The 17,098-nt window shown below is 43.8% G+C and overlaps 1 protein-coding gene across 16 annotated transcripts in view; it reads left to right on the top strand.

Moving 5' to 3' along the window:
• Positions 1 to 10,533, top strand: part of PARD3 (par-3 family cell polarity regulator) — a 565,232-nt gene extending 554,699 nt beyond the window's left edge. For 9 of the 16 annotated variants that reach the window (XM_040451006.1, XM_040451017.1, XM_040451003.1 and 6 more), the window contains 2 exons: positions 1,868 to 1,995; positions 8,515 to 10,533. In XM_040451006.1, coding sequence (XP_040306940.1) covers positions 1,868 to 1,995; positions 8,515 to 8,911 — 525 coding nt within the window. In that variant the 3' untranslated portion in view covers positions 8,912 to 10,533. The remainder of the gene's footprint in view (positions 1 to 1,867; positions 1,996 to 8,514) is intronic. The other 7 variants (XM_040451012.1, XM_040451004.1, XM_040451011.1 and 4 more) reach the window with 1 other exon arrangement.
• Positions 10,534 to 17,098: the final 6,565 nt, after the last annotated feature.

The raw sequence follows: 17,098 nt of genomic DNA on the forward strand, positions 1-17,098 counted from the left end.
AATGTCTGTCTTCTTTAATGTAGTTGATGAACAATTGGTTGACGCTTTGTTTACATAAGCAGAACTCACTAGGCAAAGTGTTTCCTCGCTCAAGGCACCACTGATGTGTTATTTGAACGGTGTTGTGGAGCAGGTCTCAGAACACACATTTGTTCCAGTGAGTGTGGTTATAAACATCCACTAGTAGAGACTGGGGTATTGTAAAGCCTAATCTCTTCACACATTATTTTTGTATCGGGATATTTTTAATATGCCCACTGACTATGCCCATATGCTTTGAAATTTTTGCCCCATATAATCCTTATTATTGCTTACCCACAAATAAGATAATGCTGGCCAGGCAGAAAGAGAACAATAGATGATGCTTTCTTTCTGTTCACACAAAAGCCAACCACAGGAGCCACTCCTTAAGTAACAAGCCCACGTGCTACCTTACAACTCTCCAAATGAAAGCAAAGACTGTTATTTTAGGAAACTATTATCAAGTCAAAGTCTGCCATTGGTGTCTACGAGAGAAAATCGATAGCTTGTTTTTAAGAGGCATTCTTCATTCAGAATATGCCTATTGCACAATGTTGCGTCACACAAAGGGGAGCAGAGGTTAGCAAGTGCCAAAAAGGATTACTTAGTGAATGTCACTGATGCTACGATAAACCACTGTTGGGTGTTTTGTAGAGTTAGAGGCATCATTGTCTATTTTGAGCAGACCACTTTCATTTTCAAAGGGCAGATCTAGAAGGTAAGCTAAAAACTGTCAGTGAGAAGCTGAAGCATCCACAGGGGCTTGATCTGCATGGCACAATATACACAACCAAATATCTGAGTTTGCTGAGAGGCAGCAATCAGTGGATGACCTGCTGACCAAAGTATTTAGCCAGAAGGAGTAGAAATTTCTCTATAGGGTATAATTAACCTAGGTAAAAATGCCATTTCCTAATAAGTAAGGGAAAATGTATTGTCTCATAACCAATTCAAGGAGCTGTTAGCTGTTAGGGTTTATTCTTTTGATGAGTGTTTCCATTTGACTGCCACCCCTGGGTTGGAGGAGACCTACACATGGCGAACGGTGCCTAGTGTCAACGAATCTCCATTCAGAATTTAGCCATCACCCCTTAGGAGAAGGGGAATGAGTTCTATTGTAGCCCTACTGCTAGCCTAAAATAGGTAACCGCTGAGAAAATTCATCAGCACAGCCAACTTGCAAGTGCACACCCATGGACTTTCCCACTTCTGTGAATTATTGTAGCAAAATTTATTTACTTATTTATTTTTGACATTGGCATCTTATGCTCTCCTGAGGAGCCTTGCTCCCCTGTACTTGCTGGATATACAGGGGATGCAAACTGGTGTCTGATGTTGGTATTTACCAAACCATCAGGAAGACTGGAAAAGTTGACCCCTCAGGGCACCTGGGTGGCTCAGTCTTAAGGGTCTGATTTCAGCTGAGGTCATGATCTTCTGGTGAGTTTGAGCCCCCACATCGGGCTCTCGGCTCTCAGCACAGAGCCTGCTTCTGATCCTCTGTCCCTTACTTCTTTCTCTACCCCTCCCCTGTGCTCGCTCGCTCTCTCTCTCTCTCTCCCTCAAACATAAACATTAAATAAAAGAGAAAGAAAAGTTGGCCTCTCAATTTCAGACCATTCTGAAGCCATAATCAAAATTTAAGATGCTTGAGTATTTGGGGCTCATAAAAGCAAATAGATAACCTCTTTTCTCACACTTGGGAAAACTGCAGTTGGCTTTTTAAAAACTCACCACATCTGTAACATGTTTCTAGGTCAATCCTTAAGAATCGGAATGAGGCCCACCGGCCACATGATAGCCAGACTGCCTCTCTCGCTAAGCGTGTCGCATTTTTGCCCTTCAGCCCAACTCCAGAGCGGCGGCGCAGAGCGGCAGGCACTCGGTGTCGGTGGAGGTGCAGATGCAGCGCCAGCGGCAGGAGGAGCGCGAGGGGTTCCAGCAGGCCCAGCGCCAGTACAGCTCCCTGCCCCGGTAAGTCCCAGCCCGGCCCCGCGGGAAGCCCCTCCTCCACGAGCTCGTCCTGCGGGAGCCGGCAGGCAGAGGGCGCTGCTCAGCCTGCCCCCCATCTGACCCCTGGAAAGAAGCCCCCCGGAAGAAAGAAAAGCGTGGCAGGAGAGGCCGGCATTGTCACCCCCAAGCTCCCTAACCGCGAGCGAGATGATCTGCCATAGGAGCATCGGGCTGAGGGGTCACACCCGGGCTCTGGTACTGGTTCTGCTACTTCCCAGGTGGCCGCGGACCGGACGGGTTCTTCATCTGAAAAATGGAAAGCTAACGCTTATTTTGCCTGGCTGGTGGGGTGACTAGAGTGTCTGATGCTGTGTAAACCTAGAGCTCCGTGAAACGGGGCGGGGGGGGGGGGGGAACGGTGCTCCACGGTCTGTGCCCAGGTAGGATCTCTCTTGCTCTCCCGCCATCCTTATACTTGTTCAGTGCGGATCCTCAGAGTCCCAGGGATGCCCACCTCATGAGCAGACTAGCCCGGGGGGGGGGGGGGGGTTGGTATCTGCCGTGCTCCCCCCAAGGAGGTACCTCAGCCCCACGGGTTCTCTGCCAAAGGTCTGGAGAGCACTCAGGTGACCGAGCCCTAACCCTGAAATGATAGCCCTTTTCCCATCTGAGTATTTCCTCCGTGCACAGTGAAGAATAAAAGTACCTATTTAAAAATACTCATCTTCCCAAACTTCCCATGATTCACTCCTATAATCACAATTCTTACAGGCATTTGTTCTATTTCAAAACCAGGTGACAAAAACATTTTGGTGGAAAAAATCCACTTACCATGTTTGTATCAAGTAGATTGCTTTGATTTTGAGCAGAGCAGTGTGGAGGCAATGTTTCTCTGTGTAAACTTGACTGACCTATACACAAGTGGTCATGATTTGCTTCTAATTTTTAATAAGGATGAGTCCCTGTAAATGTTAAATAATGCCTATAATAACAGCAAGGGACTTGGCTACATTGACGTGGATCAGACAAGGGAATGAGGGTGTGAATGAAAATCTACCAGGATGAGTAGCGTCATTCTCCTGATGGTAGTTTACTAGTATTGTAGTATTGTTCATTCAGTTGTTCTTTTTTCATCTAGAAAGCTCTATGGGGCGCCTGGGTGGCGCAGTCGGTTAAGCGTCCGGCTTCAGCCAGGTCACGATCTCGCGGTCCGTGAGTTCGAGCCCCGCGTCAGGCTCTGGGCTGATGGCTCGGAGCCTGGAGCCTGTTTCACATTCTGTGTCTCCCTCTCTCTCTGCCCCTCTCCCGTTCATGCTCTGTCTCTCTCTGTCCCAAAAATAAATAAACGTTGAAAAAAAAAATTAAAAAAAAAAAAGAAAGCTCTATCTCCTTTGAAAACTAAATTATTTTTTTTCTTTTAAATAAGAGAATTGCTTTTTTTCTTTCACATAGGAGAATATTTATTTAGCCCACTCTGGGTAAGAGTCACTGAAATTTAGGTCTGGACAGGACCTTGAACATGTTATCTTACAAGGAAGCAGCTCAGAGAAATTAAGTAACTTCCCCCAAGGTCCCACAGCTGGTCCATAATTTCTGCCAGAATTCAAAGCCACACCTGCCCGTTCCCTAAACCCTGATTTCATAAGGCTCATTGCTACTGAGGGTTTTGGTTCCCAAGTCTGGAATGTCAGTGGGTGTAGGTGCAAAGTTCCTCTCTGCGCTCTACTTCCCTTAGCATATGGAAGATGGCCGCTGTATGAACCAGCCCCATGCATCAAATGTGAAACATTCCAGGATTATACATAAAGGTTCTTCTGTATAAAATCCCTCCACCCTGCCTATTTGGCTTGCTTTCCATCAGATGGATGAGTGTGATCAGGTCGATGGATTGACATACCTGACGGTCAGTAGCACATCACGGCCTATGCGAATGACATTGCCTGTGCAGGGGCTGTGATCTTATTTGATTGGCAAATTGTTTGACTTCATAAATTTTAGTTGTGTTTGAGAGTATAAGAAATGGAGGAGAAATATCAGAAAGCACATGTAAGAGGTGGAGTGAGGTGGGAAATGCACAGGGCTGAGGAAGGGAAGTGGGAGAGATGGTGGGTGAGGGCCCAGAAGTGTACACAGCCTGGCGTGAGAAGAACCGCCAGGGTCCCAGTCCTGGGGAAGAGGGCAAAGAGGGATCACTGACTTTCTCCTGGTCATGTTCCCAGGTAGCTCCATATTCCAAACTGATGCTCCGCTGTCTTTTCCACCTCCTCCTCTAGGCTGCCCTTCCTCGCTCCCCTTCTCCCTTCTGAAGCACCTGGTAGAAGGATCTAATTCATGGAAGGGAGGGTTGCTGCTGCTGGTACTGCTGCCGTCTGGAGTGTTTCCCTAAATAATAAAAACTCCCTCTGGGTTCAGCGTAGCCCCCTTATTACTACTCGGCATTTTATTCTGTGTTGATATGACAAAAGCAGAAATCCCACGATGAAAAAGTTGTTTCAGGCAAGAGGTCTGGGAGGTCCCTACAGCCTGTTCTCTGCCTTTAGAGAACAGTTTCTGGATGGGAGTGTATATTTGTGGGAAGATTTAGGAATGCTGAGCCACACCCAGCTTAGGCACCACTTGACAAAGGCTGTGTGCGGAGATCCAGAGGAAGGTAACAAGACCAAAGAGGAGCTCAGAGGGAGATAGCAAGAACCTACAGGGGCTTGAGTCAAAACCAGATTTCTGACATGTGATATTCTTCAAAGACGCTTGACCTCTGCTTTTCAGATGTTGACAGCAGAGTTTTGTCTAAACAAGTTGGTATGGCATTCAATACCAAAAAGGCTTCACACACAACAGAAGTTCTCTTGAAAAGTGGAGCGTAAAATAAAACAAATGGTCAAGACTTTGTACCAGTAGCACTAGAGAAAGGGGTCTGAACTGAAGGGACGTATACAAGCCGAAGTGGTGTGTAAATTCTCACTGTGAATAACCAACTTATAGACGGAATTCAAATTATATTTTGAAATGTCGGTAAGGGATGCTAGTCAAGTCGTATCACTAGTTCGGGAGGAAAGGAGACCTGAGAGGACCCACACTTAAATCTCATTTAAAATTTTTTTTTATTCCTAAACTACTTATTCTTTTTTCTTCTTTACTCTCTTTTCTTTAATCCTTTTAAAATTTCTAGATTACTGTCTTAGTGTTCAAAAGGCAACTCTAAAACTGAGTAGAAGCATGTTCAGTTATAGTCACTGATAGAAAGACTTACTGAAGATCCTTTATGAAATATATGTATTTTTTCTTCTCCTGCTGACTCTCCATTTGCTCTTCATCTTTCCTTCTCCATGGCTTCCCATCTGTTGGTGGTAGACTTCTCTGCTCTGTACACCTCACTTCCCCTCTGTCTTCCGCACCTAGACATGGTCTCCCCACCAGGGCCATTTATTATGTCTCTCAGCTGCTTGTCAACTTGTCAGCCTTGGTATTTATATCTTTCTTCATCCTTCTATGTCCTCCTCACCTTAGTGACTAAATTGCTTTCCTGAGGCATTGGGTCTTTGGTGTAAGATGATGGTCTACATGATGGTGGTCTTCGAGCCATACTGGAAGCAGTTACAATCATTAAGTGATAGCTATTGCCAAACCAGGGCATTTGCCCTGAGTGGATTCAGAAAACTCTAGTAGGCTCATTCTAGGAGCAGACACACCTGTCTGTTGGTTATAAAGAAATTCAGTGAACAGAGATTGCTGCTGTTGTTATTTGTGGCCTTTGACTAAGCAATCATGGGACAGTAAAAAGCTTCTTTCCAGTCTCTCAGAAAGTGGAGTTGTCTTCACTTAGAGAAGCTTCTTCAGTTATTCTTTGGTGCCTCTCCCTGCTTCTTGATTTCTACCCAATCCTTCTCACAAAGGATGGAAAGCTAATATTTTTTTTAATTTTTATTTAAAATTTTTAAATATTTATTTATTTTTTAGAGAGAGAGAGAGAGAGAGAGAGAGAGAGAGAGAGAGAGAGAACATGAGCAGGGGAGGGGCAGAGAGAGAGGGAGACACAGAACCCGAAGCAAGCTCCAGGCTCTGAGCTGTCAGCTCACATGGGGCTCGAACCCATGAACCACAAGATCATGACCCGAGCTGAAGCCGGACACTTCATGGCTGAGCCTCCCAGGCACCCTGGAAAGCTAATATTTTGTTTATTGTTTTCCGTTGGTCACAAAGATATCTCCCAAAACCCAGAGGCTAATCTTTGATGACAAAGTGACTTTGCCTTCAAACCACTCTTCCAACACCCATTCATCAGCCATTTACTGTGTGACACACTTTTCTAAGCATTTTACATGTGTTATTTCACTTATTTTTCCCTGTATCCTATGAGGTTAGATATCTGGCCTGTTTCACAGATGAGACAACTTGGGCCCAAACAGTATAACCCTCCTGGGGTCACACAGCCGGCAAGTGGCAGACAGGATTGGAATCTCTATCTACCTGAACCTAAGCATCATGTAGAAAACTTTCATTGTCTGCTCTTTTCTTGAGTTTCTCTATGATCTGATCATTTCTTGTCCTCTCCTTAATTGAGAGCTTGTTGATACCACACTTACCACGGAAACATGTGTATATATGTGTTTGTGTGCCTGTATCTATGTATATGTTCTTTCCCCACATATCTTACTTCAACCCTCAGTGAGGTCTTCTTTCTTCCCTCTAGATGGCTTAGTTTGAAGAAAATTTTAGCTACAAGAAATTCTTCTTTCACATCATCATAATTTCTGTCCCTAACAAACCTTGAGTGACTTCTTGATGTGTTTAAATAAAAAAAGACTCTGTCTTCCTGAAATGATTCAAAACTCAGCTTACGGTGCATGAGAGCCATAGAGCGAAGCCTTGGGCTTTATAGAGTTGGGGGTTGGGGGCTGGAGAGGGTTAGTGGATCTCAGTAGGCTAAGGATGAAAAAGAGGTGAAATTTCTGTGGCCTACTTCTGGTTATCTTTAAATTGATTACTAACCCATGAAGGAATTCCACTTTTGTTGCTGTAACATCAGTAACAAGTTCGTTGTTTTAATTAAAGTTTCATGATTAATGTCAAATCCCTGGTTTCGTGCTGGCACTTTCCATCATTCATGTCCCTGGGCAGATTAATTTATGACTTTTTAAGTGAAGATAATCAGTGCTTTAGGCAAATAAACTATTCCATCAAATCTAAGGATTCTTGCCTGGGCTGATTGTACGAATGGTCTGATTCCCATTAAAAGAGAACCAGATAAAGATACTGGACACTGTTCAGTTAATCACAGTCATATCCAGCGATGATGCTGGACACCCCCAACTACATTTAAGGCCATGTGGAAAATGGGGAGATTTCATCCCAAACCATACTGATGGCACTTCTCAATGTTCAAAAATGCAAATGCTTCATTCCTGTGATAGCCCCACTGACTGCATAGATCACATTTTCCCTTCAGAGTCTTTCTGAACATCCTGTCATGTTGTGTGTGTTGATGTGAAAGCCTGAGCAATACATACTGTCGCCAAATGATTTTCTTATTGATAAATGGAGCAATATATTTTGTTTTATTACTCAATTCTCTCTTCCTCTCTTCCATTTTTAAGGCAAAAAATTAGGACATGTCTTCCTTTCTGGCACAAATTGTTTTACTTTATCATAGCCAATCTTATTGTAAATTCATAAAAGCATCTAGAGACTTGATAGTAAATTAAAGATGTTTCAAAACAATAATGTTTCCTGAAATGATGTGCAACTTTATTGCAGAAGTGATAAGACTTAGAAATTTCTATATGGCTCTGATTTATTTCCCTATCCTGGAGTGACAGAATGGGAGTTAAGTAGGTTATCCCTGCCTTCAGGGAGGGTATGGTGTGTAGGAAAATAGTGCTTACTTTACAGACTTCCCAGGTTCTACAGGCCTGATGAGCATATATACTGGAGAGTGTCGGTTGCTGACGTATACATCTCGAAAGCCAGGACTTTAAGGGACTGCCTGTTGCATTTTTAATCATATAGGAGTCTAGACTTAAATCTTTCATAACTGAACTCATATTGTAATCCATTACATGTACTTCCTATTAGCTAGTGTCTCGGGCATTATGGTGGCAGCTGTGTAAAATATTTGTTTTGCTTGTTTAGGATTGAATTGTAACATTCTAAAATGAGCAATTCCTGCTGGGGTAGAAGCTGCCAGATCACTAATACCCCCATACAGAGTCTTGCCAGTGTGTCTGAATTGCAGGAGGTACTGTTACCCTATGCAGAATCAATAGTACCTACGGAGACACAGAAGGAGGACCCTTACTTTTGGATAGCCACCCAAGCCCTCAGTGTTCTGTCCTGTTTAGCCATTGTTTGCTGAGGACAGTCCTGTGTTAATCCTCCAGCCCGCATCACTGTGGCTAACACACGATTGCAGTGCAGCACTATTGGTTGAGAGGTTCAAATGCATATTCCACTTCCCCCCTCCCCCACCTCCTTTCTCCCTTTCCCTTCTCTCTCTCCCCTTCTCCCAAGCCTCACACTAACCTTTGGGATTTGCTTTTCTAGGCAAAGCAGGAAAAACGCCAGCTCTGTGTCCCAGGATTCCTGGGAGCAGAACTACCCCCCTGGGGAAGGCTTCCAGAGTGCCAAGGAGAACCCCAGATACTCCAGCTACCAGGGCTCCAGGAACGGCTATCTGGGCGGGCACGGCTTCAACGCCAGGGTGATGCTGGAGACCCAGGAGCTCCTTCGCCAGGAACAGAGGCGGAAAGAGCAACAGATGAAGAAGCAGCCTCCTCCTCCCGAGGGGCTTAACAACTATGACTCATACAAGAAAGTCCAGGACCCCACTTACACCCCTCCCAAGGGGCCCTTCCGGCAGGACGTGCCCCCCTCCCCTTCTCAGGTCGCTAGGCTGAACAGACTCCAGACTCCTGAGAAAGGGAAACCCTTCTATTCCTAAACAGGAGAAGAGTGGAGGCTTCATGTCATGCAATAAAGGACATTTTCTTATGAAGACTTGTATTTTGGGAGTTTTTTTAAAACCTTGATGGTACTATGGAATTTTTCTGTTTGTTGGTATCAGTGCCTTTAAGCAGTATGGGCGAAGAAATGGAAGGCCTTAATGTCTTTGCCACTATGTCTCAAGTGTCTATTTCATGGAAGGATTTCCCACCATCTGACAATCATCTGTTCGAGGCATTCACATGCTCTGCACCTCTCTGGAGTACCAGGAATGTTCACCTCCCCCATGAGATGTCCATGGCTTTATGTTACAGCCCCCTACAACTTGTGACAAATTACCTTGAAGTTGAAGGTGATATTGATCCCTCCTTCTCCCCTTTCGGTTTTCTTTGATGTGAGGCGACATCCCAATCTCTGGTGGATCAAAGTGGGTGACATACACCAGAAATTGGGGCTTTATGGTACTTCACAGCACAGTCATTTATGGTACTTTGTAATCAGTGTGGTTTTCCCTGTTCTCTCCCAGCTCCTTGCAACAGGAAAGTTCCTTCATCCTAGTAAAGAAGCTAAGCCATATCCAACACTGTCTGGTTATCATGGGGGTCCTTTTGCAACTGCCTTATAACTCGACATTACCAATAAAGCGATCATTGTAGTCTGTGTTTATAAATACACTTGTTCGGTCATGTTCCTGACACGTGTGTTGAGTCAGCGCAGCTCTGTGTGGGGGACGAGGGACAGGGAGTGACTTCTGGTTGGGGAAGAATGGAGCCTGCCCACCGGCCCTGTGCATATCATGACGTGGGAGGTGGTAGCTAAGAAAAGAATTCTCCCAGGATGAGCTTCTGGCCCACAACATCCCAGTAATTATTTTAATTAGTTTTCGTTTGACAGGTTGGCAGGAAGGGCATAGAGTGAGACAAAGATAAATCAGACAGTCGTTTTGGGATTCTAAAAACTCATCGGCTTGCTACAGTTTTTAAAGTCAGTTGGAAATCACGTTTGTCTAGCACACCCAGATGCTGTATCTCTGCCTGGTGATGCCATCCATGCTACTAGATAATTCTGCCACAAAACGAAGACAGATAAGGGAAAAGCTGTTATATCACCAAACAGTGGTAACAAAAGATTGCTCTCATGTCAATATTGTAATGTGTGTGGGGGTCACAAGGACCTCGATTGCTCCTGTGTTTTCAGCTGTCCGTCTGAACGTCATGTGTTGTGAACCATGGCTGGGTTGCTAAAGTGCCTGCAAATCCCGATGTGAAGAAAGCTTGAGATGAAAGCTCAGCACACCATGTATTAACAAAAAAAGAGAAAACAAACAAAAAAAGACATGTACCGATATGCCTTTTTTTTTTTTACTGGCACATTGTATTTTTGTGTCCACTTGTTTTTAGAAAATATGTGAAGTGTCCACACGTACCTGTGTCTCTTTTGCATTTCTGTTATATGGTTCTATGTGTTCATAATGTGTGGCAATGTTTAAATGGTGTTACCAATGTAAGCACAGTGACCTTGGATGACAGCAGCTTTTTCTTACAGCCTTCCTTGAGCTGTGAGAAACAGCTTTCCCTGTACATATGAGACTTCTAATAAAAGGCATATTTCTTCCTGTTCTTTGTGGTGTCTCTAGTGCTCCTGTGGAAACTCCTAGCTGGGTTTTGGGTTGTTCATTTATTTTTTTTAAGTATATTAGCAGATGTGATTTCTTTTTTCGTATTTAGAAAAAGTTGAAAGTTTCCTTATATCTGTGTGCAGAGATGGAAGTGCATGATTGACTGCTTACTTGAACACCTGAGGAGGGCACAAGAAAGAGAAAAGGACCTGCTTAATGAGTTTACTGGAAGGCCCAGGCTGCCAAAAGAAGCCTGGGGAATTTGGAATTGAAGGAGCCAATACTCTACAGCTAAATAAAAGAAAAATTATTCAGAAAGCTACATAATATTCCCATTATTTTCCTTTGCTCCCTCTGGATCATTTCAGCAAGCCAAACATTTTGAGGGAGTCCTAGCCTTGCATACCATGAGCCCAGAGAAAAGTCCAGATTCTTTTCCACTTTCAATACCAACCAGTTCTTATTTCCAAATTACACAATGAGGCTTTGCTATATCTTTTAGATGCATTAATATGTACATGGTACTTTGAAGGCATAAAGGGCACTAGATCTACCCTAGATGCGTCTTGTGCACAAATATCCCTGTGCGCACCACCACCACCCACCCCCCCGCCTCCCGCAAAGGGCAAGCTTTGCACAGACCTGTTGCAAATTCCCTCCGTGTGGGGTGCCTGCATCAACTGGTTGTCATAGCAGCCTTCGGCCTGTCACTAAATCCAATTCTGTCACCTCAGGATTAGTTATGAGAGGTGTGTAGCAAGCCAAGAAAATGGCACGTCTTTGGTTCTTATATGCATGCAAGGTGTGGGGAAGTAGAAAAGAGAAGATGGACAGATTTGTTAATTTTCTCACTGACCAGGAGGCCCATTGCAAATGCCAAAACTCACAGGTTGTTTATCTCAACGGACAGTGAGAAGTGGAGCAGGAGAGGTAATATTGTATGTTGGGGGACCCCAATCACAAAGGGATTTGTAGATTAAAACTGACAATTTGAGCTACACTGAGAGAAGTAGGACTAGATATGAGTCAGCACAGAAGGGGGACATGCTCTACAGAGCAGTCTTGTCCAAATGGCTGACCTCTGGCTCCAGAGCAATTCCAAAGGACCCAGCAGGATCACGGGAAGAGCGTATCTACAGCAAGAGCCAGGCCAAGGGTAGTCAGCATGGTCACTGGGATCTATGGCCTTGGTGGGGGGGGGCGCCCCCCCCCCAGTCCCAAGTCACAAAAGGGGGTCAGTGGCACCACCAAGGCCCACACTCAGATGAGGATGGGAGCGGAGTGACTCTGTTGTCCCTCAGTAAAGATGGTCCCACGGTTACATTATCACCACTCAATCCATCAAGGTTATATAAAGTCTTATAAATACTTATAATTAGTTTATAAGATAATATGATATAAGACCTCTGTATCATATGTAAGTTAAACACTATCACCCATCTCTTCTCCCTGTGGCTGGTTAGACCAAAGACAGTTCAGAAGTCAAAGCATCCCATGGCTGATAGGGCTGTCCCACTAATAGGAAGGAAAGTGGCACCTTGGCTTCTCACTTCTGCCACAGAAGTCAAATGTATCCAATAAAGGACCATAAACCAAATGAATTTTCTGTTTCTTTGAGTGGGGGCAATTGATTTAACTGCAAACCCATTTTGAAGAAGGGCAGCAAATAAGTGAACAGAGCTGACCACTTGGCCAGCAGTGTGCTTTTGTGATCCTGTTCCCACATGAGTCTGAAAACAAGGCCAGAGGGAAGGGACAAGGCTTCTCTGTCCACATCGTTGCTGGTGATTAACCCAAATAGGGCCACCATCTTCCAAACTTCCCTCCTTTCTCCAATAGTTTTTATTAGAAAGTACAGGTGTTTGCATGTGAGTGTAATGGGCATATATAGCACATGTAAGACGCGTATGTAATTCTATATTTTTCTGGTTAGTTTAATGTGTTCTTTATTTCATCCTATGAGTCCTTGACACCCAGGTCTTGCCCCAGTTGAAATCAACCTAAGATGAAGCAGATAGTACTTTGCTTCTGGTTTTGTTTGCGCGTCCTGGAAGAATAAGTCATTAAGGTTCATCTAATTACCTCTAAGTATATCCCATTATGGATGTCTTCTGTGGATCATATAGTGTGCCAAAAATGTAAATGTCTATGTAACTCAGTTCTTTCTTCTTTTCTTCTTCTTTTTTCTCTCCTCTCCTCTCCTCTCCTCTCCTCTCCTCTCCTCTCCTCTTCTTTCCTTTCCTTTCCTTTCCTTTCCTTTTCTTTTTAACAAAGATTACTCCACTGGTGACATGTCAGGTAAGGAGATAATCCTCTTTTCTTACTTCAGACACAGGATATCATCTTAATAAGGCAGCTAATAAGAACGTTCACAGGTCAGAAAGTGAGAGTGACGGAGATGCTATAATGGAAAGCCACCTTCAGCTCTGAGTAATGATTAGATCACAATGCTGGTTGAATTAAATTTAATTTTTTTTTAATGTGTGGAGGATGAGGGTTATAATTTTGAGCATAAGCTTTTTTTTTTTTTAACAAGAAACTGATATTTTACCTTAAATCTCATGGGGAAGGGGGGAGAGTGTCATTGAACTCCATGTAGAAGGGACTTATTTCCCATTAGATGGGTGCTTTTCTCCAAAATTCACCATCTTCCCAGCCAGTGCTCATCCCCTGTTCTTCCTCTTCCTCGAGTTTTCATATCCCATTCAGCAAAGTAAAAAATACATGGGTGTCCTGTGTTCATACGTCTCATTTCTGTAGGCTAAACCCCATATTAGAGAATTTCATTTTGAAAGGCTGCCATTATGAGTCCTATAAGATCAGGCATCCTTTGCTGAAGACAAGATTTTTTTTTCTTCCTTTCTGAATTCAGATGTAAATGATAAGTTTTTATTTTCTGATTTTTAATTTTTTAAAGCAAATAATATGTGCATTGGCCTGTCACTCCCCAGGAAGATCCATTCCGTACTGGACACAGGAGGAAAGTACAAGAAACGAGGATAGAGCCCTCCCACGGCGAGACTGAACAATTACTCATCTTTCATCCTCAGCGCTTATTTGCTCACAGGATCAATTAAATGTGTGAAAAACACGTTTTTCTGAATTGCTCAACTAACTGCTGAGTCACCTCACACTGTTGTTGGCTTAGAAAAGCCATTTGGAGTTTGTTCCCAGACACTGTGGATGTCTCATGATGCTCCGACTCTATTCCCGGGGTGTCGTCGGCCCCAGCAGATCAACGGCTGGAAGGTGGTGCTGGTGGCAGGAGCCCTTCTCCGGTCTCTGAAGGCAAGTTTGCCACTTGCTAGGAGGCTCCTCCTGAAGCTGAAGTTTGGCTCCCATGAAGGATTTTATGATGCAAATATTTTAAGTACAACTTTGAAGATTTTGCCATTAAAAACAGTCTCCATGGCTCAGGGCCCAGCCGACTGCAAACTACAAGGGGGAAAAGTGCCATATATTGCTGGCAAGTGACAGGAAGGAAAACAACACAAATTTCTAAACCAGTCGTGACCTTGGCTAATGATCTGGTTTCAGGGTTCAGTTCATATCTGACTTGCTTTTATTTAGCTCTAGTTGTCAGTGGCAACATACTATCACCGCTGTTTATGTTGGGATGAAATGGGTGAAGACATTAACATAACAACCCAGAGACAGGTCAGATTAGGGCTCGCCAATGAATGGGGGGTATTTTGGAGTAATGCAAACCTTTGAACTTGCCTTGTGAAGCCTCAGAGTGAATTTGTCCTCCACGTGCCCCAACCTTCAACTCCATTTCCAAACTTTCCTTCCTTTTATCTGCTTGGCTTGACTCCCATCTGAGCCCAAGGAGCTCCCACTCTAGTTCAGGCAACCAGATTCTACAGATTCAGATTCCACAAAATCTGAACCTGCAATGAGAGTACACAGGCCACCCCTGGCTACCTCTTTGTTTGCTTGATTTGTTCATGTAGCACTTTACAATTTTGCACAACTTTCTCATCTTCTCTGAGTCTCCAAACCCCGTGAAGCAGGTTAGAGAAATGAGAGCCCAGTTCTACACATGAGGAAACTGAGACTCCCAGAGTTCATGGCTTGCCAGTTGGTGAGCAGCTCCATCAGAACATAAAACCCATTGTTCTGACAGCAGCCCACCTTTGCGGTGTAAAGTTGTATCAAAAGTAGAGGTTTGTTTGTTTTTAACAATTTTAAGGTCCTTACTTAATAACTCATTGATTGGGAAAAGAAACACCATATAATGTATAAAGAGTGATGAAGGTAGTAATGTCTTGAAAATAAATTTGGTAACCACCATGCCATTTACATATACTTGAAAATTCCATATGCATATATCACATATTGTAAATATATACATTACATGACATAAAATGGTTTATTCACATTGTAGGGCCAGTGTGTTTTAAATTTCAAATATTTACTGAAATAGATCATGCCAGGCTTCCATGTGGATTTGCAGACCCCACTGGTTCCCTTGTTGATAACCACTGTTCTATGCTTTGGGTCCTCTGCTTCACTATTTAAATCTCTTAGACCAGAAGGTATTCATTCCTAACTAAGCCAGGTTTTAACGTTCAGAAAAGAAAAGAGTCACATGAAATTGAAGACAGCGCAATTTCAAAAAATGATAAAATTAGTATCTGAAATAGGAAGAAAAGAGGATATAGTGGAGCACAGAGTGGCCACGACAAAAAGCCAATCCTAGCAGCCGCATATCTGAAGCAGATGCAAAAGAGACCCCAAATCCTGAAACAAAATAGAAAAGATCACTGAGAGATTGTGAAACAATAACAATTTGCATTAAATCATCAGCTGTTTTCAGCACAGATGGGAAAAGCCTGTTACGAAATATTGTAAGACATGTGCAGTGGGTTTCAAGCTGGACATGCATTAAAAACATTCTTAAGCTTTCGCATTGGGAATAAAAATGTAAATCATTTTTAGTGATGATTTTTTTTTCTTTACATATCATTATTCTTTGTATTTTATCTTATTTTTGTTAAGGAGACGACATAGTAATAGCCAGGGGGAAATGATCCATTTATAGAGTTGGATAGATAAAATTTATCTTCAAAGAGGTAGAATATTAATTATGCATGGAAAGAAACTTTTAGCTCTGAAACATTCCCAAGGAAACGAGTGGCTTATTTCAATCAAGATCCTAATCAAACACAGTTCAGCATCTCAGAGAGAAACACTGGCAGCCACTGAGATGTTTCAGAGCAGCAGGCATTTTGTGCAGCATCCCAGGCCCAGTGCTGCCGGGGACGCTCCCTGGGGTTCCCCTGAGAGGGCCCTGTCTATCCTCAGTTCCTTGCTCCTTTAAATGAACAGTTGGGTTGTGAGGCAGGAGCCAGTGGCCAATGCTCCAGTCCCCTCTCCTCTGATCCCCTGCCCCTAGAGAAGAGACATAGACAGCCACAGACTCAGTGTCTGGAAGAACTGGCTGGCCTAAGGAAACGAGTTTCCAATAACTAATCCAGCTGAATGAGGCACTTCCCTTGGCTCCGGCTCTCCTTCCCGTAAGCCAGGAAATGTTCTCTCCATTCTGTAGGGGATGGCTCATCAGGGATTTCTTATCTCTGATTGGCTACTTCATATACTATGCTAGTATCTTCTGCTGCCTATCTTCAGTCCTTTTAGGTGTTCCCTCTGGATTAATTGAAAATCGCGGATATCCTGTTTGTGTGATTCGTTCAAGGTAATTGTAAGGCCATGAAGAGCCCAATATTGATTTTTAAGGAAGATGCCACTTTATATGGCCTGAAATGTGCAATGTAGAATGTGGAGTCAGTTTAGGAAAGATAATCATCTCATATTCATTCATTCATTTATAGCTCCCGTAGTCCGCCAAGTGCTGTGCTAGATGCTGAGAATACGCCAGTAAATGTTACAGTTGCGTTCTAGTGGGGAATAGCTATATAACAGAGCGTGAAACTTGGCAGGAAGAAAGTAAAGGAGGATTGTGGGATGGAAAATGAAAAGGGAGCGAGGGGGCTGCTACTTCAAGCAGACAGGGATCTCAGTTGAGCAGGGATCTGAGGAGGTGAGGGAGCCACGTGGCTGTTTGAAGGAAGAGCATGCCCAGAAGGAACCACAAGTGCAAACTCCTGAGGCAGCAGAGTGCCTGGTACACCCATGGCACGGTAAGGGGGCCAGGCTTAGTGTTCTGTCAGGGGAGGGTGGCTAAGAGAGAAGCAAGAGAGTTTCCACAGTCGTGATCAGAGCTGGACAAGGAGAAAAGTGAGGACAGGAGTCAGGTAAGGACACAAAACAATGTTGGTCAATGGATTCCGGTCAAGGAATGGTTGGAGCTGGGGAATTGGAGTCAGCAGTGAGTGGGCACTTTGAGGAGAGTTTTGGAGGGAATACTGATAGGTGTGACTGTGAGGCAGAAGATGAGATCAATGGAGGTGAGGCAGTCAAGGAACAGAGAGACCAATATGTTAGTAGGATCTTCTTCGTGGGTGTTGAAATCAGCAACAACAATAAATATGGTTGTGAGACAGCAATTCGGGTGCTAAAATCTTCACAGAATGGAGATTGATAGAAAACCATCACCAAGAGTGA

This window comes from Herpailurus yagouaroundi, unplaced genomic scaffold, assembly GCF_014898765.1.
Source record: "Herpailurus yagouaroundi ecotype Mexico unplaced genomic scaffold, PumYag 203, whole genome shotgun sequence".
NCBI lineage: Eukaryota > Metazoa > Chordata > Mammalia > Carnivora > Felidae > Herpailurus > Herpailurus yagouaroundi.